Genomic DNA, 20,260 nt, shown 5'->3' on the forward strand with positions numbered 1-20,260 from the left:
GGAAAGATAACGGTCTCTTTAGGGACCTTATCTAGTCGGACAAGAGCCTCTTCCGTAAGCCGGGCGAAGCCGGGGAAAGGAAATTGAAGACCGGGAGGGAAGAACTCAAAATCTTCAATGGGCCTGGTCCCAAAACCCTCGATGGTCAACATTCCGTCCGTGAAAGGACAGTGGAGCGCCATTTTCCACGGGTTGTTCTTCGTGAAGGGTGGAAGTTTTGAGGCGTCCGGGATGAGGAACTGCTGTTGTTGAGGCAGTCCACTTTCCAGGGTATCTAGTCTTCTGGTGACGGCAGAAAGTATAGAACTAATCTGCTCTGTAACGACCCTCGACAACATATTCGTGAGGGCCTCCGGGTCGAGGTTGGTTGTGGTAATTAAGGGGGATGACTGCACTCCCGGGTCCTGAGACATAGGGGCAGTGCTAGTCGAGTCACTAGGAGCTCCGGGGAGGGGAGCCTTCTTGGGCTTCGATGATCCAGGTAGTGTAGGATTCTGACGAGTCCTCACTAAAGGTCTTTTCTGAGATTTGACCTTGGCAGGAACCGAGAGCGATCTCGGGGAGGATTCGTGGTTCCCTTCAAAACCAAGAAAGGAAGAATTATTAGAAGTTGGAGAAAAAGAGGGGCTAAGAAGAGAGGTCTTAGCGCCAGACCCACCTGCCTCACTTACAACCTTACCTGTGTCAGGTTCGTCAAAAACCATGGGCTCTATGTCTAAGGTCAGAGCCGTAACATTGTCTTCAATGGGGTCCGGGTCGTCAGGGATGTCTGTATCCTGGACGAGATTGAGTTCTACGATTTCCGCAATGTCAGCAATTATAGGAGCCGCCACTTGCCTAGGCACTGCTGCCGAAGATTTTGCGTTCGGGTAGATAAGTCTACAATAATCTTCTGAGAGGACGTAGGGCTTCCTGGCCTTTACGTTACGGGCGAAGCCGCCTACCCACAATTTCAAAGTGGCTCTTGCTGAAGTTTTAACCGCCTGGGAACTCTGAAAGAACGGGGATAAGGTTAGCAAACCCGAGGGACAAAATGATAAATGAACCCGAAGATTCATAACAGAAGTCAATGATTATCTATCATATTGATGTCGCCCAGTGAAGGGAAGTAAATACAAAAATGACTGAAAGAGGCTCACCGAATCTGAAGCGAGGGTGGAGATAAGGTCATAACAGATAAGGCAGTTGTCAGGGTGCCATACCACAATATCGTCCATCTGGATCCCACAGTCCGCGTGGGACCGACAGACAGCATGGCCGCAAGGCTGGTGAAGGACGGCCGCGCAGGCTGTCATCCGGCAACGGACCACCTGTAAAAGGAATAGTCCATGAGCATCTACTAGTTTCTCTATAAGGGGTCCCGGAGGGTCCGGGACCTGCCAGTTAATAAAATAAATGTATAGCCTTAGACTAAACATGCAGAGAACTGAGACTATTCCAATAGCAATCCGGCAGAGCCGGGTATGAAAAAGGATGCAAAAAACAGTGATAAATATATAATCATAACTAGTTCCGGGGCCCCCGTGGCCGGGGAACAGGGTTGGTAAGTAAACTTAAAGTAAACTTAAAGTAACTTAAAGTAAACTTAAAGTACCCAAGATACATCCTTAAAGTACATAAATAGAAAACGCCAATTATGATCTAAAACTAATGTCTGTAATGAATAGGGCTCCCGGAGGGAGGATATTAATCAAAACCGTGTCAGTGTCAACCGATCATGTAGTTAAGAGCTCGGCGGTTCCGATGTCTGATGACGGGAGGGTATGACGGGAGGGTACAACGGGAGAGCGCGGGGGGAGCCAGTGGAACCCCCCTACCTTACCCGAGGTACCGGGACAAAGGTAATGATTCATGTAGAATATAAAATAATGATATGGGATATAATAAGTCCTATACGGACGATAATAGCATGAGGTACCGTAGGGGAGGACACTCCTAATATAAGTGCTCATTCTAACAACCGTAGTTAAAAGCAAGGTTACACCAAGGTGCAGTTATACCGACTAATCACGTGTGATAGTCCCCGGTGGTCCCGGCCTTCCCCCTCCCCGACCGATGGCGACGGGAGGGGGGAGACGAAACCGCCCGGTATGAATGAATGAGACTAAGTCATACCCCGTTGGTATACTCAGTCCTCAATATGTCGGAACGTTGATGGAAGACTGAGGTACAAGCATACTTGACCCGTAAATCATAACCAACAACCATCGAGTGAGAGGAAGGGTGTACACTGAAGGGGGGGGATGGAATAACCTCCCCAACTTGTTGGGGGGGGTGTAATGGTACAGGGAAATCGCCAGTGCGCAGTGGTAGACAGGGCTACCAACTGGAGATCCCCTAATCATGACATGAAAATCCCAAAAATATGATCATAACGGAGTAAGCAATAAATATAATATCAATGCACAAATACATAAAAATAATTAATGAATTAAAAGCGAAATTACGTAAGTAAGGTTAGGCATGCAGAAAAAATATGGCGAGAGAGGGACTCGGGCGAGTAAAAAGGGAGGAGCATGACGCCATCAGGAGATGGAAAGCAGGGGTACCAACCTAGTTACTGAAGCGGTAGATCGAACAGTAAAAACAACAAAATACGCGAGAGTCCCACTCGAACCAAACGTAAAACTAGGTGGAGCGTAATAAAACAAAAGGTTTTACTAATAATAAGTGAGATGGTCGAAATTAAAGCTCCTAGAACTAGCGAAACAATCTCAATGTTGACGCTATCCACCAACATGCACGAATGCAGGCATACCAACATAACCTACTCCTGATGAAACGCTAACACCGATATCATAGGATAACATAAAATAAATGCTATATGAAAGCATAAAGTCGGTGTACTAAATGAATATTGCTATATAAAAGCATAAAGTCGGTGTACTAAATGAATATAAGGAAAAAACTCCTAAAGGATCGAACGAATATAAAAGACGGACGAACTAACGAGACAAAGGGCAGAGGCGAAAGAAAGAACGGGGACGCCGCTCATAAATAAACACTTCTCAATAATAAAAACAAAGATGACACTGCCCAATCTCGTTAAAAACTCATGGATAAGGTACTTAACTTCGATGGGGTATCTTGGGAATCGGCCATCGAGAGAAAGTTGATGATAAATCCAATGAAACACACGAAATAAAAAACTTGGACTTATATCAAACAGGTGCTTGAAAGGAGTGATGGGCAAGCGTGGGTTGAGTTAGTAGTACTGGTCTGCGAGGCAGGGGAGGTTGAACGGCACCTCACTACAGTATTGGGGGATTTCGAAGAGGAGAAGTCTAAATGGTACGAGACCTCTGGTATTTCGCCCCAGTATATACCGACACCATTAGGTGAGCGAGCTAGTTCAACCTAGCATTCCTTTACATTTTTTCTCTGGTAATATTAGCAGTTATATTCCTTTGAAATGGTGCTTAAGGAGCATTTCACTGCGCGGCACAGGGATTGAGCCCAGAAAATATTCATTTAAAAAGTTTTAAATCATTAGCTCTTTAAAAGCTATTTACGATTGAAAGGGCTCAACGTTGTTTAACTTCGGTTTCCAAGTTAGGACCGCCTACTCTCAGGAAAGGTCGCATATAAACAAATCATTAAAATTTATTTTGATGTTTATTATAAATGGAAAGTTAATCGAAGAGGCCTAATAAAGGCGGTGAGATATAAAATATATAGAGGAAAATCTATAATTAATTTATAACGTGATAAGATAATTGCTAAAAGCCTAAACACACTTCCGTCTAAGGGAAGGGTCGGCCATTTAAAAGTCAAAGAAAGTCCATACTCTCTTTGTCATCAAAAATTAAATCTATCCAAAAACGAGTTCAAGATTTAAGATGAAGATAAAACACCTGCACTGCGAAAGCTCAAACCAAAATGAAGTACTTCACCAAATATGTTGAGAAAACTCCAGGTTCTACAGCGAGTATTGATACGTCTTGTCGTCAACGTTGACAGAGAAGAATTGAAGGTTTTGTTTACATACGAGTGGTATCTGGCCGACAGTTGGCGCTGGTGGGCACACCCGCAACCTTCATAGCGATCGCTCGCGAGTTTTTTGAGTGTGTTTTCTGTCGAGCCGCAGAGTTGCAGCTATTATATATTCACCGGCTAAGTTAAATATTTAAAAATTAAAAATTTGAAGGATCGTATATTACCGTGTAAAGGGCAAAATTTTAAGACCAGTTTTGGATGAAGAGTCAGGCTTCGGCCATTACACAAGAGATACTTTTGGAATTATGAAAATATTTATTTCCTCAATCTCTGTTGTGTTGTTAAATATTCTAATTGCATAGATTAGTAGTTTGGAAGGATTGACTTGAAATCATATAATATACTAATCTTAATTACGGTATATAGTTTTATGTTTTAAGTAAAATAGGAATATTTACCAGAAAATTCATCTTTATTCATTTATAGTACTGTACCCGGACTATGTTGTGCGAACCTGTTGGTAGGCTAGCCTAGTTGTCTGAAACCTAGATTTTTCACGTTTATACCAGTAATTAATTTTTCTACTCGCATAGTAGTTAGGAAAGATTGACTTAACGGCATATATGCTAAGTACAATCATACACTAGTTGTGTGTTTATATAAAATTAAAATAAATTTTTACTTTATTACAATACTCCCGTCACCAAAAAACTTGTTTCGGGCAGCTAGGAATGTTTACATTATTTTCCAAGAGATGGCAGTAGTGGTGGTTGTCTCAAACCTCAAAATTTGCAGGTTATCAGTACCTACACTATGGTATGCAGGAAAACAATGATGCAAACAAGTTTAAAAAGAAAAAAAACATTATTAAATAAACCTAAAATTAAAAACAATTAAAATCAATACTGCATTTTGAACTACAGTATTAAAAAGGGTTTCAAAAAATTCACCTGGACAGCATCGTCATGGGAATAATTTTTGTTGCTATCGTTTGCACGACTAGCATTATCATCGTCCTCCGTTCTATCTAAATTGGTTAAAATGCTTTTGCTGTATACTTAGAAATCCAAAATAAATTAAATATAGATGACTGTTTATCATGCTTTTGCTAAACATGCCTCCTAAAACCAGAACCATTGCTTTGTTTAAGTTCTGATCATAACAAACAAACTAATGCATTTATACATCTGTGTATAGGTTAGGTTTTGCAGCAACACCTATCTTACTAAGTACTGTATTGGTTACATAATAATAATGTTATTATTAATGTGGATTTACTTTCTTTATCCTTAGATATTCAACATAAATGAAATGAGCAATTTTGTCATGTTTTTCCTAAAAAAAACCCGCCTAAAACAGAAAAGTTTTGTTAACATTTCATCACAGATCATGCTGAACGAACGAATGCATTTACACATGCAAGTAATAACTAATGATACCAAGAGCTTTTAGTAAAGATGTTATTATAGGTAAAGATTATATGAGTAGTAAAATATTTATAATATAAGTGTAGTAACATTAGGCTGGCCTTGAAATTGCCGTTCGCCCATTACATGGAGTATGTGACAAAAACACTTTTTTTAAAGGAAATTTTGGGGTTCGCCCTTTACATGGAGTCATCGTTTACGTGGTAATATACAGTAATTTGTATTTTTTCCGAATGATACAGACCTGTAGATATTTACAGAGGATACAGTATTGCTTTCAGTGAAGCTGAAACACAAGTCATTAGATTTTTAACGAGGTTTAAACACACACCCGCTAAGTAGCGGAGGGGCGGGTATTAGCTACCCCTCTCACACACACACACCTGGGTTGAGAACCCACTTTGCTTTGAGGTAGAACTTCAAGGAGGACTGATGCTGATGGGCCAATCTGTATAAATAGCTACAGGTTTGTATCGTTATGAAAAATACATATTACTTCCAAATTCATTATTTGTTCCTCAGCGGGACTTCCACCACTAAATACAGTACAAACCAATTATATTTATAGGGGATGACTTATTCTTTTGGAGGGTGGAAGTCCTTGCCAATCTGGCTTTTGGCTTTGCCCAGGGTTTCCACTGTTTTTTGCGCATAATTGGTGGAAACCCTACACCTCACTAAAACCGTGCTATGCATGGTCCTCAGCCTTCACAAGCAGTGTGCTCGTGATACTATTAAAGTGACAGTCAAGGTAAGACTTCTTCCACGTCATAGGAATCTTCAGAGGTCACCAAGTCATACTCAATAGCCCCCTTGTTAGGGTATAGGGACCCAACAGTATTGAAACTATAACCCGGTTACACAAGAGAACAATGGTTTACCTGCAGTTGGATGAAGTCAGCTTTGCAGAGGACCTGAGTGCTGATTCCCCAAGAAGGGGGAGGATGAAGAAAAGAAGGAGCAAGTCACTCTCAACCATGCATTCTGAATAATCCAGAGTAATTTGCCCTTAGCCCTCTGCTACTTGTCCATCAAGGAGCTTGAGGTGTTGAATCAGTTGTTGTGCAGCCACCACAGGACCAATGGAAAATGTTTCCATGTTCCTGTGGGTTACATCTTGCAGGTAGTGGGCGGTGGAGGTCGTTTGAAGCTTCCAAACATCAGCTTGTAGTACCTACACCACAGAGTAGTTTCACTTGAACGCCAGGGACGTAGCAATGCCCCTGACGTCAGGAGCTCTGAGTCGACCTGTCAGAGGAGGATCAGGATTCAGTGCCAGGTCAATGACCTTGCTAATCCAAGCAGAGTTTGTTCTTCGTGATCTTCCTCTGGACCTTCCCCATGATGACGAAGAGTGCTGGCACTTGGGGGCGAGCTGTATATGTCCTTTTGAGGTAATACATGTACCTCAAACTCCTTACTGAGCATAGTAACAGGTGGTCTGGGTTATCGGTTACAGAATGGAGACTCTTGGGTAGCATCTAGGCACAAATTAAATCTAGGATCCGCTACCTACGGATTCAGAATCTTAGAAATAAGCTCTGGGACAAAGCTGAAGCTTACCTCTCCCTAACCCCCTTGAATGAGTGATGTCATACAAGAGACCATGAAGTTCACTAACTCTTTTGGCCGAAGCCAAAGCAAGTAGGAACACAGTCTTAAGAGTGAGGTGGCGATTATTGCCAGGTGTAATGGTTCATAAGGGGGGACCCTTCAAAGACTATAGGACCCAAACCATGTTTCAAGGAGGTCTCACTTCAGACTAGGGACAGGTAGGTTCATAACTTTGTATGAGGAGAGAAAGTTCCAGCAAGGAGGAAATATCTACTCATTTCAGCTTAAAGGGAAGACTTTAAGGCCAGGTGGTAACCTTTTACTGCCAAAGCTGAGAGGAACATTTCCTCCCGCAGGTGCACAGGGAACTCTGCTATTGCTGGAATAGTTGCATCGAGGGGGGAGATATCCCTTCCATGACACCAACCACAGAAGACATTCCACTTTGCCTGGTAGACTAGAGCTTAAGATCTTCGTAGATGTCCAGCCATCCGTTTCACAACTTGTTACAAAAATGTTCTTGAGTGAGGAGGCACTGGATAGTCTTCAGGCATGAAGTCGTAGCGAAGCTACGGCTTTGTGGAAGAAGTTCGCATGTGGATATTTGAGTAGATCGTGTTGTGGAGGGAGTTATCTTGAGAGCTCTGTTAGAAGCTGCAGAGGGTCCGGAAGCCATTATACGTAATGCCATAGCGGAGCTATGAGGGTTATCGAGAGATTGACTGATGTTCTGGTCTTGTTGGAGGAAAGGCATAAACATCAATGTTATCCCACTGTTGTCGGAATGCATCTTCCCTGAGAGCCTTGGTGTCCAGGACTGGGGAGCAGTACAGCACCAGCCTAAAATTCAGGGACATCCCAAACAGATTCACAGTCGGGGAACCCCACAAAGTCAGGACTTTGTTAACTACTACATGATTCAAAGATCACTCAAGCCCACTATCTGGGTCACTCTGCTCAGGTTGTCTGCGAGCACATTCCTTTTACCTGGAATGAAGTATGCTGATATGGTCACAGAGTTGTCTTCTATCCATCTCAGGATTTCTACTGCCAGATGGGATAGGGGCTGCAAAAAGATATCGCCTTGTTAGTTGATGTACGCCATTGCTGTGGTGTTGTCACTCATCAATGCCACCGAGTGACCCACCAGGAACTGTTAGAACTGTTGGAGGGCCAGGAAGACTGCCTTCATCTAACAGATTTATGTTCTGCTACCCTTAGGACTCTGACTACAGGCCTGAGGCTGCATGGTGCAGCATGTGGGCCCACCACCCTTCTTTTGATGCATCTGAAAAGAGCATCAAGACCTGAGGGAAGACGAGAAGGTCAACGCCCTTGAGCAGATTCTCGTCTGGCACAAACCATCTGAAGTCCATCTGTTCTTCCAGCCCCAGAGGAGCTAAAACGTCCGGGGAATCATTGGACTGATTCCCGTTGGACTTTAGCCACCATCGGAGAGATTGTATCCTGGGGCAACCGTTGGGAATTAAGACGGACCTGGGATGATAGGTGCCCGAGGAGATACAACCACCTCCAGGCTGGGAGTTCTTCTCATCTGAGGAATGGTCTTGCAACCTTCCTCAGCCTCATTACCTTGTCGTCTGATTAAAAAACTTTCTGAAGATCGGTGTCTATGATCATACCCAAGTATACCAGTCATTGAGAGGGAAGCAGAGAAGACTCCTTGAGGTTTACCATGATCCTCAGACCTTGGCAAAGCCTCAGAGCTTTATCTCGGTGCTGAAGAAGGGTCGTCACCGAGTCTGCTAGAATCAGCCAGTTGTCCAGATATCGTAGGAGACTAATGCCGAATCTGTGAGCCCAAAATAACACTAGGGCGAACACTCTCGTTAAGACCTAAGGTGCCACGGAAAGACCAAAGCACAACACCTTGAACTGGTATTTCTTTCTGTTTAGTATGATCCTTAGATAATTCCTTGAAAACGGATGGATTGGGATCCGGAAGTATGCAACCTTCATGTCTAGAGTACACATGAAGTCCTGTGGTCTTATTGCTTATCTGATAGTGTCTGCCATCTCCATGTTGAACAGAGTTTGTTTGACAAACTTGTTCGGAACTGAGAGGTTGATGACTGGTCTCCAGCCTCCAGACGCCTTTTTCACATGAAAGAGTCAAATGAAAAAGTCGGGGGTCGTCGAGGGCCTCTTGGAGAGCGCTCTTCTCCAACATGATCAGGACTTCAGCCAGGAGGGCCAGCTACTTTGTAGATCCCTTCGCATAGGAGCTAGATGGAACTGGAGCCTTGGTCGGTGGAGGGAGAGATTGAGTGAACGGGATGCTATACCCTAAATGAATCTCGGAGACCTTCCAGGGCTTGCCCCCGAGTTGCATCCAGCTCTGCCAGCAGCAATGCAGGCATCTCCCCACTGGTAGACAAGTGGGAGGATTGCCCATCCTAACAGTTGCAGCTTTGGCCACCTCCTCTAAAATTCTTTCCTACATGAGAGGACTTGGAGCCCTTCCGCTCCTTGGCAGGAAAGGACTTCCTAGACACGATTGCTGGAGCCAATGTAGCTGCGGTCCTGTTCGTCTGCGGTTTCGGCTATTGTTTTATCTGCAGAGGTGGTGGTCTATAAGGCCAAAATGTCAAGGCCCTATGAAGAAGGGAGTCCTGGTTGAACTTTCTCCATCTCTAAGCAGCCTGCTCGACATCTTCCGGATTGAACAGGGGGGAACTCTCCAGAGATGAGTCTGATGACTTTGTTGTGTGGGACTTAACGATGGAACCTTTCTACTACCGAGTGCCTTCGCCGCAGTATTACGTTCGCCCACAAGTTCACGACTTGGACCAATCCTCGGTCCTCATAAGGTGTCCTACTGATTCTAACCAGAGATCCATCCACGAAGTAACCTGCATGGTGTACTTTGCCATCTTCTCTTGGTTTAGGATCTCTGAAGCCAAAAAAGAAGACCTGCAGACCTCCTTAGTCAGAGCCTCTAATGAGTGGTCTAGAGGCAGTGTCAGCAGAGGCTCGTTGAAAACCTCGTAGATCCTCCTCTGCTGCACAGACGGCGGCAGATTAAGTTTCGAGGATGAGCTTGCCCCGAGGGACCTGGAGGAGCCAGTGAGCTACAAGAACACCTTCCAACGGGCACTAGTCAGAACCCTTAGACCAGGGCAAGGCTGCACTGGTCTTGGGAGGATTCCGAGTGCCCTAAATATGGTCCAAGACAGAGTCTTTGCCCTCTTGAGGAGCTACCACTGGGTCAGATAACCCATCTATGACCATCATGCAATACAAGACCTGCCAGGAGGCATGCTCTGACTCCTTCTGCTCAGCCTCCGACAGCTTCGGACTAGCAGGTTTAGGTAGATGGTCTATGTTTTCATCAATGTCATCCACCCATGAGACATCATCCCGGGTGGGTCGAGGTCATCCTTACATGGACATCCCTTGCAGATGGCCCTGCAGGGTTCGGAAATGGTCTCCTCAGACCTTCTGAAGATCTAGGAACTCTTGCTGAAGACTTGGGTAGCATTTTAGCATCCTTCAGCTCCTTCCGAGGAGGAAAGAAAACCTCCAGGAGTGACGGTTTCAGATCTTCCCTTTGAGTCTCACCTGCTGAGGGAGAGATATCTTCCCGTAAGGGTTTGGAGGCTGATCGAAGCTCTCGCTGGGAGAGGGGCAAAAAGCACCAACCAGAGAGACTTTTCTAAGAAGAAGAGACCCTTGGCTAGTGGGAAGAGGGTGCAAGCCTACTCTGAGAGGGGAGGGCACAACAATGCTGAGCCTTCACTTAGATGGCCTTACAGGTGTCAGCTTGATCCTGAGCTAGTTCAGCCATTCAGGTACTCCTTGATCCTCTTCCGGGGATCGGTGGAAGAAGCCAAGAGTTCTCGAGGAGGAGGAACGGTGGATTTCCACCTTGGTAGCAATAGAGGAGAGGATAACTTTTTCAGCAGAATCCTGAGTGTCCTTGATAGTAGAACGGGAGGAACACCTCCTACAAAGACCTAGTGGACCGCTCTAACCAGAGGTTGAACCACGGTTCCTGTCCCACGGTGGCGCTGGATAAAAGATCCCCCGAGTGGATTGAAGCCGAGGGTTTCCAAAAAAGAGGAACACTCCTACCTGGATCAATTGGCAACTGGTCAGAAGCGGATGCCTGCAGCTTTGTTTGTTCCAGCTTATGGAGAAAAGGAACAGGTTGGTTTGCTGGTTCCTTAGGCTTCTTGAATATTGGGTCTTCCCGAAGGGGACACGTTCAGGAGTCTTCTTTCCTGCGAGATGTTCTCCTAGGAGAGCATAAAGGTTGGCGTTTGTGGGCCGGAGAACGAGGGGATGAACCTCTACAAGGCGCGGGCAAACGGAGGGATGGCAAGTGCCGATGCCCGAGTGAGCGACAAGAAGCTTGCAAAGGAGAGTATCTGGAAGACGGTCTCTGAGAAGTGGAGTAACGCTAGTTGCAACGATTTCATATCCAAGTAGTTTATGTGAAATGTCTCGTCCTTCTGTAACCAAAGACCCAAGATCTCCCTTCCCAGGTTAGTGCCCCACCCTCGGGGAGAAACATTTGAAAATAGAAGGTGCTTTGGGGGAGAAACCTGAATGGGAGTTCCCGCTAACAGGTTCTCCTCTCGCAGCCACCATTGGAGGCTGAGACTTGTCACAACCTCCTGGGGCACCAACAACAGGGTTGGAGGGTGGTCAAGTGTCTGTGACCTCCAGCTCCTCAGAGCCTACTATACTGAGATAAGATGCATCCACCCGAAGGAGACCACTTCTTCAATGATGAGAGATGTCTTAGGAGCTTCTCCCATAAGCAGGCTGGAAGTATTTCCCTTCCAGAAAGGTCTCTGCTAGCTTCCCAGATGGAAATGCTCTGGCTTTGACCGAGCCAATGTTCATGACTAGGTACCTGATAGATTGTTGAGGGATGACGGTGGACTTCTCTAGGTCGAGTAGGACCCTCAACTCCTTGCAGAAGTCAAGGAGGAGGTCCAGGTGCTTTATGCGCAAGAATCGGGACTCCTCGAGGAGAAGCCAGTCGTCTCGGTGCCTCAAAACCCTGATGCCATTGGCATAAGCCCAGGCTGAGACAAGGGGAAATATTCTGGGCTGTTGATAGACCAAAACATATCACCATGAACTGAAAAATCATATCTCGAAAGGGAAACCTTAGGTATTTCCCTGAGGTGGGATGGACAGGGACCTGAAAGCAAGCGTCCTTTAGGTCTATGGTCGGAAGGAAGTCGTTCTTCCCGATGACCTGAAGAACAATAGCCTGAGTCTCCATTTTGAATCTTGTTTGTAGAACAAACAAATTCAAATGGGATAGGTCTATGACAAGACTCCAACCTCCCATCCCCTTCTCTACTAGAAACAGATTGCTGAGGAAGCCTGAGAAGTCACTTAAGAGCTCTATCCACAGCTCCCTTGGCCACTTCCTCTAGTTGGAGATCCTTTACTGATCCTCACAAATAATATAATTGGGTTGTCAAAGTCCGAGTTAGAGGAGGCAGGCGGACATTCATGAAAGGGACCAGGTACCCTGAACGTAGAACTTGCACCATCCAGGGATCAGCCCCAAATGACTGCCACCTTTGCCAATGGCTTTGCAGACATCCCCCTACTGGTGGTAAGTTGGGAGATATGCCCTTCTTAGCGGGAGTCTGTGACTGCGACCTATGCGCCCAGATTGATGACCTCTGTGGCAAAAGGTGGGTCTGGGGGCTTGTCACCAGGTTGTTGAAACTCACGGGGAGGCAGAAGCTACCTCTGCTGGGCACCTGTTTAAATGGAGTTTTATTGAGGTTGTAGAGGGGCGGCCATCCTAGTTGCCGCTGCTTTCCTTGTCAGAGAGGTTTGTCCAGACTTCTCAGCCTTCTTTATGGCCACAGCCACGTCTGAAGTGGAAAAGAGAGATGGGAAACTCACTAGGACAGAATTTCTTAAAAATACTTACTTTGACAGCTGGTTTTCTGGTCCCATACAGCAGGGCAACCCCACTCCCTACAGGACTTCCACTCTCATTTTATCTTGTTCGTTCAGTGTTCAACATTTCATATCACGTATTGCTCATTTACTGTTAAATCATCACTGTCAAACAACTCACGGAATAAGAAAGTCTTCAATTTCCTCTTGAAAGCCTTAATGTCTTTAATCATTTGGCTGTCTCATGGGAACTTATTGTATAGTCTCAGGGCACTATATTTAAAGGCTCTGGAGCCTACAGTAGACATGTATCTACGTTCCAATAGTTTGAAACCATCTGTAACTTTTCTCGTGTCAACACGGTTTGTTGACTGCGCAATATGTAGCAATTCTCTTAAGTATTTTAGATGACTGGTTTTGATAACTTGGGAGGTCATTGTACATATTCTAAATTCAAAACTCTCTTTAATCGGCAGCCAGTGTAAATCAGTTAGTATATGGGTGATCGTATCTCTATGTGGAACACCTTTTATCAGTCTTGTTCCTCTGTTTATTGTTTTGTAATTTCTCAAGTTGTACATAGCACGTCCCTTGAAGACAACTGCTTCGAGCATCTGACCAAGACCGCGTCACATCTCTTAAGGATGCAGTTGCCCCAATAGGAGAAAGTTTGGTGCGACAAGAATTCTAGAGCCTTGACCGCTGACTGTGAGAGGTCTTCAAACAGTTTCAGGGCATAATTGTCACATAGGCTCTCGGTTACTGCAAAGTGTGAAACCACTCTAGACCAGTGATCGAGCTAGGAACATAGGGAACATAGCAGCTTCCTCCCTGTTGATCATTTCAGGTGCCAAAAACAGAAGGAAGGTTGGGCAATTCATCAAACGGTACGGATTGTAGCAGGTTAACGACATCAGCATCAATAAGGAGTGGGCTTGAGAATGCGCTAGAGTGTATATAAAATCATCTCTGGCATGAAATGGCTAAGGAAGGGAACTTTGAGGACCTGCTGCCCTTTGGACATTGTATATAGAATCTCCTCCGGCATGAAAGAGCTAAGGAGGGAAACTGAGGACCTGCTACCCTTTAGAGAATTATCTGTAGCCAAGACTTATGTATTGAACAAGTCCAGCATGTGTCTAGTTTCATTAAAGTGCGCATTATCAAACCTAAGTCTAGGACTTTGAGATTGAAAAAAGATAAAATCAATTGCAAACTGCCTACCAATGCTTTGCACGAGGAGGCTCAGCTAAGCCATCCAAACAACTGATTAAAATTATGATCTTAATACGGTAAAGTGATAAGTTTCTGAACCAGACACTAGGACCTTGATGGGGCTACATCAGCTGAGTTAGTAACCGCGCATGCAGCGAGGTTCCCCGGAGTCATTTACATTAATTATATCATGATTAAGTGGTGGTTCTATCTTAATACAGTAGTTACATTGGGATTCTTTACTTTTCCTTGAATTTCCTTCCTTTCCCTTGCAACACTCAATTAACAGAGGGAAAGGAGGTGGAGATGGACCGGGAGGAGTCCAGCTCACTCCTGGCATAAGAGTGACTACCTCAAGCTGTTTGTGAGGGGGGAAAACAGGGAGTTCCTTGTCTGAACTTGATCTGTATAGGGAGAATTTCTTGGCAGCAGGCCATTTGGCACACCTCCTACAAGGACTATGTTTACAACAATTAAAAAGGTGACGTCATCTGCTTAAGATAGAGGGGTTACCCTTGGACTGATTAATTGATTGATTTGAAGTTCTCTGGCATCCTGACATCGAAGGTCATTGACGCTGATATCGTTTATTAAAAATAAAGATTAAAAGAATATTCAATTAAAAACAGGAAAGTAAATATGTTATAGAAATTAAATAGCATTAAGAAGACCTGCTCCTGATATAAATATAAAAATGCCACTAGCATTGTACGACACATGTCCAAGGATCTTGGGAAGGATGAACCTGCCATCTTCACCCTGAACCTCAAACATATCTATTTCTTTCTGTCATATAAGTGGGGCATTCAGTCAACAAATGCCTCACTGTCAAGGGTATCAAACAGTCGTCGCAATATGGTTGGTGTTGGCCTGCCAGCAGAAACTCATGTGTCATCCTAGTGTGACCAATGCGGAGACGACAAAGAGTAGTCTCCCATTTTCGGGGCATCCTATTATATCTCCAAGGGGATATAACAATCATAATTTCTCTCATCTTATTTTCGGTTAAACTATCCCAATGCTGTTGCCAATTGTTATAAATAAAATTCTTAAATGCTGGTAAAAAATTCATTACAAAGAATGGGATACCTTCTTGGTAGCAACTCAGCTGCAGCACTCTTTGCCAGTAAATCTTTCTCTTCATTTCCAGACACACCTACGTGTGGCAGAACCCAGCAAAATCAAACTGTTATACCTTTCAGGCCAATAATTAAAAGCTACTCTTATGTTACTAAAGGGTAACTAGAATTAAAACCTTCTAAAGCTTGAAAAACACTCTTGAATCACTATAAATGGTAAAATTGACCTCCTCTTTTAACGCTACTTTCTCAATAGCGGTTAGTATGCCACATAATTCAACAGTAAATATGGAAGATATTGGAGAAAGTGCACCTCTAACAGTTAAAAGAACTACTATACAGTATACAGTACTCCAAATCCAATGCCATCATCAGATTTGGAAAAGGGGGAAAAATTTCCAGTGCCCTTTTCCATACTTGAACCTGAAAAGAAGATTCATCTGAAAAGTAAGCCTCTAGCCATTCCAGAGAACATGTAAACTCAAAAGCATTAGGAAGATTAGGCAGAGCACTAGAGTGAGGATGGCTAGGCAAAGCAATGGGTTTGTTGTTAGAATAGCTTATGGCTTTAGAGTTATGTAAACCAGCTTGTTAGTGGTTATCAACCGAGGGTTCTTTATAATAGACTGAAGTTGTAGATGAAACACAACCAGTATGGGGTTCCATTCGCATGCAAGCCTGAAAAATAGTAGCCTGATCTGAGCCTGCGTAATCATGTGATAAGGGAATATATCATTACGCAATGAAATGGCGGCACGTGTTGTGACGTCATCACGAGAGGACCCAGCGCCACATACATACTTGTTGACCTGAACATTCCATGGAATAATATCATCACGCATTGCGATGGCGGAATGTGCAGTGATGTCATCAAGCGCTGGGATGGCGGCAAGTGCAGAGATGTCATTACACGTAGGAACAGCCGCACGTAGAGACTTGTTAGTCTAAACACACATCTGAGCTGAACCATGAATGGACAAGACGCGTCGAACTCATAAAGGTTTAGTAGTTACAATTGATGTACAGAGTTGTAAGACCCAGGCCTACATGGCTGAAGACTATGAAATGTGAAATGGGAGATAATGAATAGAGAAGTATTGATTTAAGAGCTCAAGATAGAGACGACTGGCGAAATCTAACCAGGGCCCTGTGCGTCAACAGGCATGGGATGATGATGATGATGATGATGAATTACAATAAACTTCCTAACAGTCAGCTTGGAAGGAGAGGACACACAGGTTTGGAGCAACTTGGCTTGGCCAAAGTTGCAGTTGTGGACATAGCAAAAGGGGTCCGATCAACCTTAAAATAACGTGCAAATGAGTTCTAGGACAGGTCCAGAGAACTCTTTAAAGGAGAGCAGTACCAAGGACCCCTGGGGGTGCAAGGCAAGCCTGGTTCGAGAGAACGAGCTGGAAAATGATAAAAAATCCTCCTCCAATATGGCTGCTTCAGTCTTGACTCTAAGGGTCCATGCATGGGAAAGGGGGGGGGCCTTTCAACACTCATTTAAGTGATACCTTCAAAAGCGAAAAGACATTCCTGACATAGTCAACCATATAGGGCTCACCACTTAAAACACTAGTGGGAAGTGAAGGTGATCTTTGCACGGCAGAATAATTAGGTACCAAGGATACTGGGATCAGACCTAGCTCATGGAGCACAGTGGCTGTAGCCTAAAATTCTGTCACAAGCACCAACTTGGGCTCAGCTTGCACAATCTCATTAATAGGTGACAAGACATTAACAAAATTATGATCATAAATAATCAAATTATGGTCGTTGTCCTGTGTGACTGGGGCTTCAGAGGGCTCCAGACACTTTCGACACAGAAACTAGTTTACGTTTCTTACTATTGCTGGAAGAAAATGAGGAAGGAGAATGATCTCTCTTAGCTCGTTTCTTGTCGAGAAAGATATTTCGACACACGGAGAGGATGGCCACTCCCTCCAATACTCACATGGAGACTCCATGAAGCATCTCTTGCCACAGCATGAGGGGCAAACGGGATATTAGCCGACATCAACCCAACTCACGAAGTCCCACAAGGGAGCCCGTCATGGCTGGGGCACGAACGTATGACGCTAGATGTACCAGCCATGAAACAACACACTTGTACTCACAAATAATGGGAGCACAGCTAATGACAAGGATAACAGAAAAAGACGCAGAGCACTATAAAGATATTGAATATGGATATAAATGTCATTTTCGTAAAAGAGACGAGGGGATGCCTTCTTTTAGCATGACGACCATAAGGTACGTAACGTAAGAGCAGTGGAGTTGCTTAGCAACCTATTTTGATACAATCGAACCTTTTTCTTTCCTGATTGTCTGGTCATAGAAAACGAGACAAGGAGTATCTCATTTAAATGACTCAGAAGTTTGTATCAGTGTAGGAATAAATTATTTCGCCAAGGAGTTCTTGAACCATTGAAGAGAGACTTACTTGGTAGTGTATTCTAATGTTCCTGAAGGATCTGGATGCAATTCAAATTCTTGATCGGCTTCCATTCTAACATCATCAAAGGTCATGTGAGGTTTATTCTTATACCTAGAAAAGTTTAAAGAACCATTTAACCTGATTTACAAACATACCAATTATGTTTGAGATAAGAATCAAGAATAATTGCTTTTAAAGTATAAACTTCTGTTTAAATCATATATTACTGCCTCATGGATTACCCAGATCTTCAATTTGAAGTCTGCTACATATCAACATTTACCAAAGGAACAAGACTTTCACTAATATTATCACCTCTGGATATTCTTTCTTATCTTCTATAGGAGATGAGCACTATTACGTAAAAGTTTGCTAATAAACTAATAAAAATTCAATTTTTTCCATCTGAGCAGTAAATTTTTTGTAGAGCAGCCCCAAAACCATATGCTAATAGGGGCTAGCCCTCAGTATGTCATTAATCTAACAAAGGATACTAATGGTATAGGCTACAATTGAGCATCACGATAAACCAAAGCTAATGCTTGGTCTATATGACTTATAGCCGAAAATAAACTGTACTAGCTAACACTTGACATTTATTTCCCTAAATCTATCTTCGAAACATCGCTTTTAGAAATAATAGCACAGCAAAATCACATCATAATAATGTATATGATTAAGTAAAGAAAGCTGATGAGTGTAGGGATTATATTATATTGATAAAGCATTCTTGTGAAGAAAATCTCTAGTTCTAAAGCTCTAACACTGTATAACATTTAAACAATGACATCTTAGACTACTGGTACTGTAGTTCTATAGAAAAAAGTACTGTATATAAAGTTAACTAGATCTGGATATTTTCTAATAGTTTTTAGTGCCAATTCAAAATAAACAAACCATGACATTTTAAAAAATTAATTCTAAAAAGTATTAGTTTACTTGAAGATCACCAAATGTGAAATATTAATTAATCAACTATTAATACCCAAAAAATGAGATTAAATGTTAAAACAAATAGAAAGCATGAGCTGCTTTAAATATCTTCTACAAAATCAAACAATTAAAATACCGACATATAAAGTACAATAACTAAAATGGAATCTAAGTTTACAAAACACTCTTTCTCTCTCTCTCTTCAATGCATTTCAGCTACAGTATATAAGAGCTTTCTTTCCTTAATTTGAAGACCACAAATATAAGTGTTACTATTAAAAAAAAAATTAATAATCTAAATTTCATTTGCATAACCTACTTGAAAGAAATAAACTAAAGTACATATCTCATTTTCTTTTTTTACTTTTAATGTGCAATCTTTGGTTTTACTTCACATTGCTATGCAATTCTTATTACTTTCCTCTGCTCCGGCATTCACCATCATTTAAAAACATATCCTGCAGGCAAACCCTGTGAGCTGTGACACGAGTGACCTTGCCAATTAAATCAGTCATAATGAACAAAATAACTAGAAGTCATGTACAGTAAATCTTTATAATGCACACACAAAATCTAAAAAGGTTCTGCTGACAGAACATTTTACCTAGTACCTTTGCATATGAAAAATAACAACTTACAATCTCATCTTATTTGGATGGTAACCATTTTCTCCTCCCACAATGATAATGCCTTTTAGTTTTATGTTGTCCGTAAATCTGTATCAAAGAGAAAAAAAAGAGAACCATGAGTAAAACACTAAAATTTGTAGACTATGAGCTGGACCAGATGGTCATTTCTTATTCTTTAGCAGAATAAAACCAGCTTTCAAAAAATTGTCATTACCAAAACATCCATGTAGTGTACTGTACATTCTTAACCCTTTTACCCCCAAAGGACGTACTGGTACGTTTCACAAAACCCATCCCTTTACCCCCATGGACGTACCGGTACGTCCTTGCAAAAAAATGCAATAAAAATTTGATTTTTCATATTTTTGATAATTTTTTGAAAAAATTCAGGCATTTTCCAAGAGAATGAGACCAACCTGACCTCTCTATGACAAAAATTAAGGCTGTTAGAGCAATTTAAAAAAAATATACTGCAAAATGTGCTGGGAAAAAAATAACCCCTTGGGGGTTAAGGGTTGGAAATTTCCAAAGAGCCTGGGGGAAAAAGGGTTAAAGTACACTATGAACTTCATAATACAAAAACAAACAATATGAGAATAAATTAGTGTGATACAATGTTAGGTAGAGCTTAGTAGAGTAAATTACTGGGTTAGAAAAGTAAATTCTGTACTTGCAACTTCCTATCAAAACTGTAGACAACTTGGATTGAATTGGATTTATGGGTTTGGCCCATACAACCTAGAGCTGGCGCACTTCACTGCAGTGTAAAAAACTACTGTCAGCTTCTACAGTACTTTTTTTAAAATGATGATGATAGAAACCAATAGTATCAAATTTCTGCAACTACTCACTAAAGTGATACAGTATAACCACATGAAACACGCTACCACTAACGCATAAAAACCAAAAGCTAAGCAACCACTCTATATAATGCTTCTGTTTTATCACCTATAAGGGACAAAAGATGAGAATACATTTGAATAATGAATAAGAAAAAAAATATTCATACAATTTTCAAAGTTTATAACACCAGCCTTGGAGTACAGGGATAGAAAGCTATGAATGTTTCTGAATTTTAGCATACTTTCTAAAAGCCTGAATAGCATACATCAATTCACCACAAGGAACTGGTTTACAAAAATATAT

At 42.6% G+C, this 20,260-nt stretch overlaps 1 protein-coding gene across 2 annotated transcripts in view; it reads right to left on the reverse strand.

Moving 5' to 3' along the window:
- LOC137625882 (PITH domain-containing protein GA19395) overlaps positions 1-20,260 on the reverse strand; it is a 154,159-nt gene that overhangs the window by 12,745 nt on the left and 121,154 nt on the right. For both annotated transcript variants that reach the window (XM_068356823.1, XM_068356825.1), the window contains exons 4-5: positions 19,124-19,201; positions 17,559-17,663 (exon numbers count right to left, since the gene is read on the reverse strand). In XM_068356823.1, coding sequence (XP_068212924.1) covers positions 17,559-17,663; positions 19,124-19,201 — 183 coding nt within the window. The remainder of the gene's footprint in view (positions 1-17,558; positions 17,664-19,123; positions 19,202-20,260) is intronic.

This window comes from Palaemon carinicauda, chromosome 33, assembly GCF_036898095.1.
Source record: "Palaemon carinicauda isolate YSFRI2023 chromosome 33, ASM3689809v2, whole genome shotgun sequence".
Taxonomy (NCBI): domain Eukaryota; kingdom Metazoa; phylum Arthropoda; class Malacostraca; order Decapoda; family Palaemonidae; genus Palaemon; species Palaemon carinicauda.